At 47.4% G+C, this 12,507-nt stretch overlaps 1 protein-coding gene across 5 annotated transcripts in view; it reads left to right on the top strand.

Moving 5' to 3' along the window:
- Window positions 1–1,208: 1,208 nt before the first annotated feature.
- Window positions 1,209–12,507, top strand: part of LOC147033873 (uncharacterized) — a 31,109-nt gene continuing 19,810 nt past the window's right edge. For 2 of the 5 annotated variants that reach the window (XM_085872083.1, XM_085872084.1), the window contains exons 1-4: window positions 5,733–6,871; window positions 10,278–10,369; window positions 10,825–10,915; window positions 11,011–11,063. In XM_085872083.1, the coding sequence (XP_085728209.1) occupies window positions 6,610–6,871; window positions 10,278–10,369; window positions 10,825–10,915; window positions 11,011–11,063 (498 nt within the window). In that variant the 5' untranslated portion in view covers window positions 5,733–6,609. Of the gene's footprint in view, window positions 6,872–10,277; window positions 10,370–10,824; window positions 10,916–11,010; window positions 11,064–12,507 lie in introns of all 5 variants that reach the window. The other 3 variants (XM_085872089.1, XM_085872087.1, XM_085872093.1) reach the window with 3 other exon arrangements.

Genomic DNA, 12,507 nt, shown 5'->3' on the forward strand with positions numbered 1-12,507 from the left:
GGCGCCGGAGTGAGAAAGAACCTGGCCGCCGGAGTCAGAAAGAAACTGGCCGCCAAAGTCAGAAAGAACCTTGCTGCCGGAGTGAGAAAGAACCTGGGCGCCAAAGTCAGAAAGAACCTGGCCGCCATAGTCAGAAAGAAACTGGGTGCCGGAGTGAGAAAGAACCTGGGCGCCAAATTGAGAAGGAACCTGACCGCCGGAGTCAGAAAGAAACTTGGCGCCGGAATGAGAAAGAACCTGGCCACTGGAGTCAGAAAAAAACTGGGCGCCAGAGTGAGTAAGAAACTGACCGCCAGAGTGAGAAAGAACCTGGCCGCCGGAGTCAGAAAGAAACTGGCCGCCAAAGTCAGAAAGAACCTGGCCGCCGTAGTCAGAAAGAACCTGGCCGCCGTAGTCAGAAAGAACCTGGCCGCCGTAGTCAGAAAGAACCTGGTAGCCGTAATCAGCAAGAACCTGGTAGCCGTCGTTGGAAAAGACCTGGCTGCCAAATTCGAAAAACCATCACAGATCAGCATGTTTTTAAATAAATTGTGAGTTTTTTTAATGGCTTTTCTATATTCTCTTCTATTTTTTCCATATAACTATTTTCCATATGACTTTTCCATATTATTATTTTCCAGATGACTATTCCATATCACTATTTTCCATATTCTCACAACAGAAGGCCGTACATGTTTTAAGTGCATATTTGGTTTCCATAAGGATTATTTTGACCTAATATAGGGTCACATGATTCGGCATGTGTTGTTGTTCAGGAAGAAGAAGAAGATTTTCTTGTGTTCGGCTGATAATGCTTAAAGATATTGGTGAAGATAAATACCGCAGTAGCCTTGGTTCAGCTGATTAAATCCTCACCTGTAAAGAGCTCCTGAAAAATCAGGGCAATGGATATCCTTGCTTGCCACACGGACCACAAAGCCTGAAACATATCCCTCCGCATCCTCTTTCGCCCGGGAGTCTCAGGCTGATATTTTGTTGAACCTGGTTTTGCTGGGTAACGTGTTTTTTTTCTCTGCCGTTTCTTGTTGCTTGGTACCTCTTCAAAATACAGGGGGGTGCCTGGTGATATTGTTGCGAATCTGGAAGCCATAAACACACAACATACAGGTCGTATAGATCAGTTCTGGCAGTAAGTACGTGTTGCCAGTTAGGGTCCCGTCCCTGTTCTAATGGGTAATTAAATGTTCCTGCGCTGTGGAGTTATTTCTTTGGAGTGGAGTGATATCCTTTGAGAATTTTCAGATATTACAATATGACAATATGTACACACCTTAGATTGACATGTATGTGTATTAACCCATTCTTTTATTTTCTTTACAAGGTTTACATTGGTTATGGATCCAGTGCCTGAGGAGTGCTACTTCAGTTGGAGGTTCAACTGCCAAGCGAAGAAGGAACCGTTGATCCGTGCAGGAGCAGTCCGAATAACGATCATTATTAGGTGCAGCAAGATATACGGTGATGAAAAACACTTTGAGCTTCAAGAAACATTGGACAAGAACAATGAATTCACATTGAAATGCCATAAAAGTTGTGTTTCAAGTTGCACCTCAAAGACTCACACTGAACGTCAGAGGACCAGAGAAACTGATTCAAATGTTCCTCGCAAGGTGACCAGGCGCTCAGTCAAGGGACTCGGATGAACCTTTTGATTTTCAAAAGCATTGTGTTTTCTGTGTTTAGTTTTGCAATCTTTAAAACGACAAGAAGAACCCGTCTCGATGGAGGGCTGCATTCTTATTCCGAGAATTGGAGACTAAGAAGTCTCGATTAGAAGTTTGTGGAAAGCGAAATTATGATGTTGCAAAAAGTGTCCAACACCGTCTTGAGGGGGCACTTCGTGATCTGCATGCTGCAGATGCCCGGTACCATGTGAACTGTCGACAAAGATTTGTCAACTTTGGGTCACTCCCAGGGCAGGCCACTAGTTGTAGAAGTTCAGAGGACACTGATGAAGATCGTCCCTTTGAGTCAGGTGCAGAGATGATAAAAGCTGACCGGGCAAGAATGTGGAATTCCGTTGAACTGTTTGCAGCCGAAACAGACCTTGATGGGGATAAGCTTTCTAAGAGGACCCTTATCTGGCAACTCCAGCAGACATTTGGTGATGATCTCCTGGTATTATCCTCACCTGGGATAGCTAATATCATTGCTTTTCGTAGTTGTTCCTCACAGACTCTCCGACTTGTGAAGGATGACGAGGATGAGATGGAGACAATCGCAACGAAAGCTCGCAAGCAAATCATTCAGGATGTGAAAAACATTGATATGGACAAGGAACACGATAACATCAGCATTTAAATAAGGACGTTACCAAAGAGTCGGTGAGTGACTTTACGTTGATGTTGTTAGCAAAGGTTTCTTCAAAGCGAGATAATACCCTTCCTGCACTGCTCATAGGTTCAATTGTCACTGGTATTGTCAAGTCCCAGGCGACTTGTACGGAAGTAGACCAAGCAGGAAAGATGGTAGAGTCCAAAAAGCTTATCAACAGCATGTATTCCTATGGTGTCTGTTGTTCATACACAGAGTATCGCAGGTTCAATAAATCTGCATCTCAGGCAGCAGTCGCAGAGTTGAAGTTGTGTGGCATATCTAATGCTGACGATGGTCTAGTTCAGGCAAGTGTGGATAATTTTGATGCTGACATATCCTCACAGAATGGTAGGCAGTCCACACATTCACTCGCTGTCCTCACACAGTACTCACAAACCCCTGATGAGGGGAAGGAGCAAACCAATCCAAGAGGATCCCGAAAGATTCACCACACATTCCATATGACGGAGACATCCACAGATATCAGGGACCCAAACAGCCTCCAATGCCACCAAATGGAGCCACAAAGGCTGTCTGCTCACTGAAGTCACTTGCTCACCAAGTGGTTGTGGTTAGGAAAGCTTCAGAGGCTGACATTAGTTTTCTACAGGATGTTCTTACTCAGGACAACTGCCCAGAATTCCATGGATACAACATGAAACATAACAGGGAGCAGGGCCATCTCACCCAGGCCAAGACAATACATTGTGCATGACCTCCTTTAGGAATAAACAATAGAGAAAGCAAATTTGATGAAGTTGATTTGAGTATTTTGCATGAAATCTCGTAAATCCCTATTTTTCTAGGATGTTGGTGATTCGGGCATAAAGGGGTTAATATCTAAAAATGCTCAAGGGATATTGTTGCGGGGCCGGGCGTCGGCCACGAGCACGACCGCCAGATGGAGCAGTCGAGTCGGCTCGACCGATCGCCCAGAATTTAGATCATACTTCTTCGGAGAAGTCCGAAGAGTACGGGTCCCTTATTGGACCGAAGTTCGCCAATAGACAGACCACGTGGGGTAGGGTCGATTGCGAATTTCAATTTACCTAAATACCCACGTGGTCCAAACTACCGGGGAAATTCATCCTCGACGGCACCCGTACGGAACAAGCCGCTTAGCCTACTCGAACCGTGTGCAATCCGAGCGGTTTATCGCCGAGATCTGTCAGTCTCAAATATCCCGTTACAACGGCAACAGCCTGGCTAATTTTCCAACACGCAGCACGCTAAGTCAATCGAGGAAAAGACACGAACGAGCTGAAACATTTAACAATCGGGGCATTTATTCACAATAATAATTGGGGAATGAGGGAAGCACGCAAGAGCAGAGTTAAACCGATCATTAAAGGCACGTATGTACAGCACGGCACTTACGTTACAATTTACTACTTATCTGACTGGCGCCACGAACACACACACGCACACACCTAAAGGATCGGACCAAATGTTCTTTATTGAGGCCTATCTCGGACCTGTCCGCCTCGTGCGGTCTTCAAGGAGCAGGTCCTCGGGGCAGGACTGGACCCCCAGCACGATCCGGATGATCCAGATTCCCTCACAACCGGACATCGGGCGAACAAAGTCAGCAGGGCGAAAGCTGGCAGGAGATGACCCTCCGTGGCACCGACCACTCCATGCGTGGACGCTTTCCGAACTCCCTTGCACGTAGATGTCCACTTCTTGCCAGACCAGAACAACCACGAACGCGCTGACAGTGCCTATAATTATACCCCCCCCCCTCTTCAGAGGGGGGGGGCACCTCGTCGCGACACTCCCTCTCTCACTGGCTGGTTTTGGCACGCAAAATCGCTCTTCGTCTCTCTCACTGGCCAAAACGGGCGGCAAGCTCCTTGATTGGCCCGCGGGCATGGTGACGTCACGCGGAGTCCTTTCCTCTTGTCGCGGGATCTGATTGGCTGGGCGACGGTCACCCCTCTCGTTGCATGCTGATTGATCGAGGGCCGCCGCGTGACTCCTCCTTGAACTCTGCCCACCATGACGTCGGCCAGATCGAGGTGAAGGAAGCGAAGTGAAGGTGAGGGTGATGCGGTGTGGTCGGCGTTGATGTTGGTGGAAAAATAACAGAAAACCCCTAACTATCAAAATAACTCCACAGCGCAGGAACATTTAATTACCCATGAGACCAGGGACGGGACCCTAACTGGCAACACGTACTTACCGACATAACTGATCTATAGGACCTGTATGTTGTGTGCTCATGGCTTCGAGATTCGCAACAATATCACCAGGCACCCCCCTCCCCCTGTATTTTGAAGAGGTACCCCAAAGCTACAAGAACCGGCAGAGAAAAAACTTTACCCGGCAAAACCAGGTTCAACACCATGGCTCCTGGACTACTTTGTAGGATGATGGAGTTGGTTAAAGATTCTGCTTCTGCATCGTCATGATCAACGTGTGCAGGATCATCCAATGGGATGTTATATTGTAACGGATTTGGAAACCTTTTGCACACAAACAGCCAGAGTCCCCATAGTTCAGTTATTTCGATAAGTATGTGTATAGTTAAAATCCATCCCCGATGTCTAATGGGAATTACGTGTTTGCGCTGTGAGTTATTTTATAGTCAGGTTTTATACATCTACAACAACAACAGCGGCGGCACCGTCCCTCACTCAACCCGGTCGCCATTGCCCACGTGTTTTTGGCTGAAGGCGTGGGCGGAGCCTCCATCGCCTCAGATCGAGGCTCCGCCCCGAGGAAGGGCATGGAACATTTCCTCCAGCCAATGAGCGAAGGGCGAGCATCGCACGCGCGCCCCAGCCAATGGGAGGCCAGCGTGCCGAAAGCTACTACGGAGTCTCTTCGGGGAGCAGGCCTCCAAGACGCCTCAACACCCCCCCCCCCCCGAGACGCCTCGTCCACTCAGGAGGCTGACCACCTCAGGGGCGGCCACACCAAGACAGATGGGATGTTCGCCCCTTGTCCAATCTGTAGGCGAGTCCCTCAGAGTGGTTCCCTCGACCCACAGGGGAGGGGAAGGATAAGAGCAGGCGGTGAGCCGTCGATAAGGTTCGAAGGTCCGCCCCGTCTTAAAGGAAGAAGGAGAAGGATAAGAAGCCTCGTCTTGCCTGCTGGCATTCTCGTCTACCCGCGGGTGCTCGTCCCATCTGGTCCGTTCCCATGCAGCTTGGCGTCCGTTGCGTCGTTCCTGGTCCCTGGTGCTTGGTGCTGCGTTGTTGGCAGCGGGTTCGAGTCCCGCCACCGGACAAGCTCGACCAGACCGCATGAGGCGGACAGGTGCAAGAATAGGCCCCTGCCCTCAGCTCGCATTTCCCTCCCAAACTGAAGGGTCCCATAAAGGCTGCGGCCACCATTTCTTTGGGTGTGTGTGTGTGTGTGTGTGTGTGTGTGTGTGTGTGTGTGTGTGTGTGTGTGTGTGTGTGTGTGTGTGTGTGTGTGTGTGTGTGTGTGTGTGTGTGTGTGTGTGTGTGTGTGTGTGTGTGTGTGTGTGTGACACCAGTCTGTAAAGTAGAACTGTAAAGTGCTTTTGGCTCACTGTACATTGCCTGCGTTTCTTTTATTCGGATAACTCTGCTCTTTGTGTGCTCCCCTGCCCGATTATTGTTTATAAATAAACCCCCGTGTTAAATGTTCCAGTTCGTTGTTCGTGTTTTCTTTCATTGACCTAGCATGGTTCGGACTTGAGAAATTGTAAGGCCGTTGGTGCCATAAGTTGTCATTGGGACCGGCGCGGTTCTGGTAACTCCGCTCAGTTACACAGGATCCGAGTCGGTACCTGCGACTCGGTTCGGACAGAGTCGGCCGAGGGTGTAACTTCTCCAGTAATTTGACGACATGGGTACTTAGGTATATTGAAATTTGGCTATTGACCCGACCCCACGCCGTCAGACAATTGGCGATCACGATCACTTTCTGAAACAAGTTCTGCCGTTGTTCGGTCACTTTCTCCTCAACTCAGTCAAGTTCCACCAACTTCTTGACAAATTAACAAATCCCGACCAACGGATTTTCATTGTACGAAATCACATTCGTCAGATTATCAAAAACCTGGAGAATTCTCCTCATTTTCCTGTTTCCCCCCCGTCCGTGTGGGCGTGGCCATCTTGTCTGTATCTCATCACGTGCAGCGAATCACGCCCTCTGATTGGTCGAAATTCAAATTTTATTTGTTGTTGTTGCTCCTGCTTCCTTGCAGCTATTTATGACGTCATCAAGTTAAAGACCGTTAACCCCATTTTTCCTGACCGCCGGACCCGAGCAGACGCGCTGTGAGTGGCTCCGTGTGTCCCTGAGGGAAAAATACCCACAATGCCTTTGTTTCGGTCGAGACTCGATGGTGAGGAGAGGAGGAGGAACCGAAGGACCAATGGGACCGTGATGTCCCGGTTTGGGGGGTTTTTCAGGTCCATGTTCTCCTGTACATCGTCCTCCGGTTCCCGGGACAATGTTTCCTCTGAGGTCGAATGGAGTCCTCAGGGTCAGGAGGAACACGACGGACGAAGCTCGCAGTCCTGCGATGGTGGGAAGACCACTGAAGGTGTTCCGTGGAGTTCAAGGTTCCCAGGTGAAGGTGAGTTTTGAACTCGAACTTGTCCACCTGTTGTTACCTGCGTCCACTTGACCTTGTGTTTTCATCCCTGTTCGTGTGTGATCTCGATCTCTCAAATCGTTGTGGACGAGTTATGAGGAAACGTGGTGGATGGTTGTGTGTGTGACGAGGAAGGATTGGTTCGGTTCGGGTTTCGGTTGGGATCCAGATCCACCCTGTCGGTGGATACATCAGGTGAACTGTTCAGCCAGGTGGAGGTGTGTTCTCTCCCGAGTTCCGTTCTCCTTCTGTTTGTTTGTTTGTTAATTACCTACAGGCCTGAGCCTGGTGTTGGTTTAGTGGTTGAGGTGGTGGTTTAGGATCCTGGGTTTCTGAGTTTGAACCCTTCTCAACACTGAATTAACACCAGGTGGGGTTGACTCAGCCTGTCATCCTTCCGAGCTCGGCGAAATGAGCACCAGTGTCCTGGTAATAGGGGGCACTGCATCAGCGGCACAGCTGCACCCCGAACCAATGATGCAACCAGCAGCCAAAGGGCTGTGCATGATGGGGGCCTACAGGTCACATGTTTACTCAGGAAACAACCACCTGGTCGAGGTGGTGACAAACTGGTAGTGTCTTGTTTTTGAGGTCAAAAGGTCCAAGGTCAAGGTCACATGACTTCAGAATTTTCATCCGATTCAGTTGATATCTCCACTCTATGTCTATGTCCTGTACATGTAAACAAAGCTGTCCGTGAAGCCTCGGGATGTCTTTGAATGACGTTCAGGACTGTTTGAACACAACGTTCACCCTGGTCATGTATCATAAATCCGTGTTCATGGAACACACCTTTTCGACCTTTTAACACCATTTATGACTCTTTTAGATGTTGTTAGATATTTACATCCTTTGGACCCCTCATACGCCTCCATTCCTTTACATCCATAGAGACCCTGCAGAACCTTTCAGATTCCCTCCACATCGAACCTGCCTTGAGACCCCGAGGACCCTTGGTCTTTACATCCCTTTATGCTCCTTCAACCTAAACACCATTTAGACCCCTCACACCCTTCAGATATGTTGGAAAACTTGGAGCTTGAGATTCCTTTCGACCCCTTTGACATTTACATGTTTCAGAGATGAGACCGTTTTGACCCATTAGACCCTCAGTACAATTGGAATGTGACCTTGTGACCCTTTTGACCATCTAGAACCTATTTGGCTCGCATCACACAAACATCGATACATTCTTGCAAAACACAGACAATACGTTTTTTCAACAAGTCATGTTCAAACTGAAACACGGGTGGATGATGAACCCTCGTGTGGATGATGAACCCTCGTGTGGATGATGAACCCTCGTGTGGATGATGAACCCTCGTGTGGATGTTGAACCCTCGTGTGGATGATGAACCCTCGTGTGGATGATGAACCCTCGTGTGGATGTTGAACCCTCGTGTGGATGATGAACCCTCGTGTGGATGATGAACCCTCGTGTGGATGTTGAACCCTCGTGTGGATGATGAACCCTCGTGTGGATGATGAACCCTCGTGTGGATGTTGAACCCTCGTGTGGATGATGAACCCTCGTGTGGATGATGAACCCTCGTGTGGATGATGAACCCTCGTGTGGATGATGAACCCTCGTGTGGATGTTGAACCCTCGTGTGGATGATGAACCCTCGTGTGGATGATGAACCCTCGTGTGGATGATGAACCCTCGTGTGGATGATGAACCCTCGTGTGGATGATGAACCCTCGTGTGGATGTTGAACCCTCGTGTGGATGATGAACCCTCGTGTGGATGATGAACCCTCGTGTGGATGATGAACCCTCGTGTGGATGATGAACCCTCGTGTGGATGATGAACCCTCGTGTGGATGATGAACCCTCGTGTGGATGTTGAACCCTCGTGTGGATGTTGAACCCTCGTGTGGATGATGAACCCTCGTGTGGATGTTGAACCCTCGTGTGGATGATGAACCCTCGTGTGGATGTTGAACCCTCGTGTGGATGTTGAACCCTCGTGTGGATGTTGAACCCTCGTGTGGATGATGAACCCTCGTGTGGATGATGAACCCTCGTGTGGATGATGAACCCTCGTGTGGATGATGAACCCTCGTGTGGATGATGAACCCTCGTGTGGATGATGAACCCTCGTGTGGATGATGAACCCTCGTGTGGATGATGAACCCTCGTGTGGATGTTGAACCCTCGTGTGGATGTTGAACCCTCGTGTGGATGTTGAACCCTCGTGTGGATGTTGAACCCTCGTGTGGATGATGAACCCTCGTGTGGATGATGAACCCACGGGTGGATGATGAACCCTCGTGTGGATGTTGAACCCTCGTGTGGATGTTGAACCCTCGTGTGGATGATGAACCCTCGTGTGGATGATGAACCCTCGTGTGGATGATGAACCCTCGTGTGGATGATGAACCCTCGTGTGGATGATGAACCCACGGGTGGATGATGAACCCTCGTCGAGGTGAAGTGTTCATCGTCCCCTGTGAGTGTCTTCATTCCCACCACCATCGAAGTTGGACGGAAGTTATGTTTTCGCTCCTGTCTGTCTGGGTTAGTTTGTCTGTGAGCTGGATTTCACAAAAAGTTGTGGACGGATTCGTACGAAACTTGTTGGACACATTGGGTGTGTGAGAATGACGAATTCGTTAGATGTTGATAAAGATCCGAATTTTACGAACAGGTGGAGGTGTTCCTTTCCCAAGCAGCTCGCTTAACGCTCATCAAAGCCCCTCCTCAATCACTTTCTCCATTTGTCGTGGGGATTGTGAAGCGGTTTACAAAACGGTTGATACAGAAAGGCTGACTGGACTCAAAACCATCACCTGTCCCATCATTCGACATCGACTCGAGCGCCGTGAGAACCTGCAGTCTGCGCTGCTCTGTTCGAAGGCAGGTTCAGTGTCAAGGAATCTCCATAGAAATGATGACACCAGGTGGTTTGCCTTTGTGTTCCCCGTGATGTCAGAAGATTAATTAATTAATAACTTGTTCAGGATGTCGGTGAAAACTTCACAGAAGATGCTGTGGGCTCTTTAGCAACCACAAACTAATACTAGCAGATAGGACACCCAGCTTAACATCCATCCGAGGGACGACACACAGTGAAGCCTCGCCCTGTCTGCGATACACCAAGATGACTGTTTATATCTGGGTCAAGATTCAAACCCAGGTGAGATGTCCAACAGGTGAGTGTACGTACTTCTCACCCATCCTGCCAGCCCCATCAGAGGCTTCATTTCTGACAAAGGAAACCATTTGTTTTGATATTTTTATAAACACCGTCTGGTAAAGCAAACATTGGTTCCAGAAATTGATGTTGAAATTACTAACTTATTGATGGTGACTAACAGTGGTTACATCTTGAATTGTTACTCGATAACTTTAAGGATATTTGATGATCCCTGTTTGTACATTGCAGGTTCCTCTGTGCCGAACGCTGTCACAAAGATGGTCCCAAATCAAGGACAAGTTTGTGAGGAGGGGACATCATGTAAAAGCTGTTCCAAACTGGTGAGGGAAAACAACTCTTCCTTGAGGCCTTGTTCATACATGGTGGTTGGAGGAGGGTGGAGGTGGAGGAGGTTAATTTAATGTAATGTCTGTTTTATCAATTCTGTTCTTCATAATTGGAGATGACCTGTGGAAGATGGAGATGTCCGTTTTGTGTTGTGTCGTGTTGTGTAAACCGGCAATGTGGAGTCTTCAACACCAGGAAGAACACGTGATAAAAACCTCCTCTGTGTCAGTTTGAAGAGAACACACAACTCTTTACTGGACTCCACTACTCTCTCGTGGTGATGTTGAACACTGAGGTTCAAGGGAACCATCCGTGCTCTGTTTGACCTCCTGAGAACATATTGACCCAAAGCTGCCTTGGGCTCAGAAATACAGGCTTGACCTTGATCTCTGCACCTTTTGTTTCTGTTTGAATCTTGTTACATTTGTGACGTGTTGACCTCCTGCAGGAAGAATACATTTTACAAAATGTCAAACTCCAAGGGGAAATCGATTCACTGAAGTCCTCAATGGAAGCATGGAGAAGGTGTGCACGAGAAGGTAATTTGTTTTGAGAATTATTTATTTTATTTCTTTGATTTCTGTCACAGAAAGTTTCATCATCAACTTGTCTTGTAATTACTTTATCTCTTTAGAACTGAGGACTCAGCTGGAACACGATGCAGAGTTGCGAAAGCTTCCTTTTCAGGTTCGAGTTTCACTCACATCAAAGAAGATAAAAACACTCTCAGCAAACAAGAGTGTGTTAGTTTTTTTATAGATGTATATTTTAGCTCTTTATATGAGCCTCGACAAAGTAACCAAAAAAAGGAATCTTTTTAACACCATTCTGCTGATTTTGTTTGTGATTCCGATTGATGTTCGATGTACAATGGACCTGGTGACCTGTTTTTATGTTAATTTTACATGAGAACACCTGTACCTGCCTTTTGATCTCAGACAGTTCATGTTTTTTCGTTCTCTACTTTCGAGAACCTTCTCCAGCCTGGCTCCCCTGATGAGTTTTCCTTCTTTCTTTCTTTCATCCCACTCACCTGGTTTCCCCCTTTTCTCATGATTACCTCATCTCTGTTTCCACCTTGTGATGTGCTAATCACCTTTTCTCTGATCCTTCTCTTGCTTTCTGCTCTCCTCTCTCTCCTTCAGTGTCTGTCCTGCCTTGTGATCACGTTACTTTGCAAGGTAAATCGTTTGCATTCCTTGTCATGTGCCTTTCTCGGTCTGTCCAGGTGACAGGTCATTCCAGGAACATTCTTCTTTCATGTTCATGTGTTACATGTATCATGTAGATGGTTTAGCCTGGTTGCCTTGCAGTGACCAAGTCCGTTTGGCGCTTGTTATTAATGTCCCCTTTTCTGCTTGTTAATTCGTAAACAAGTTAATCAGTGTATATTACAATGTACTATTTTACAGCCATTTCTGTGTTTCCTTCATTTGAATGTTTGTTTTGTTGAATGAAACTACTACTACGACTACTACTGTGTAGTTGTGGTCTGAAGGATCTTTAGAGTCTGAAATGGACTAAAAAGTATGTCGTTTCCCCCCCCAACCCGAATGCTCTGTCCTCCCCTCCCTCTTTAGTTAATGTTCTTCAAAGCAAGTGGATATTACTGACATTGAGGTTAAAATTTAATCAACAGATTGATTAGTGACATTGGTACAAGTATTGTAATGATGTAATAACGTTGGTGGAGGCATATTGGTGGAAGAGTGTCGTTCTCGTATATGTATATATACTCGATGACCCTTGAACCCGTTGGGTTCCCGTTGTGACAGCAGTTGATGAAAAATACAAAAGACACAAAATTTTAATATTATTTAGTGGTCAAACTTCACCTTGAAGAAAATTTGAGCATTTACTTCAGGAATCATCGTTCAACAAAGCCACGCGTTTAATGACAACATTCTTGGTTGATCTCCGATCCTTCAGGAATACTTTGACATTTTCCTTCACCTTTCCTCGGCTAAGAGCCACATTCAGTTGTCGATGCTGAAATACCGGTTTCTCGAGGTACATCAACACATTCTCCATGGTTTGCCCTTGCGCTTTATGGATCGTCATACGAAAACTTGACCGAATCGGGAATTGACTCCGCTTCAGGGGAATGTCTTCGCCTTCCGTCAAATTGAGC

This window comes from Eptatretus burgeri, chromosome 1 (genome assembly GCF_056783735.1).
Source record: "Eptatretus burgeri isolate ZD-2024b chromosome 1, Ebu_testis_v1, whole genome shotgun sequence".
Taxonomy (NCBI): Eukaryota; Metazoa; Chordata; class Myxini; order Myxiniformes; family Myxinidae; genus Eptatretus; species Eptatretus burgeri.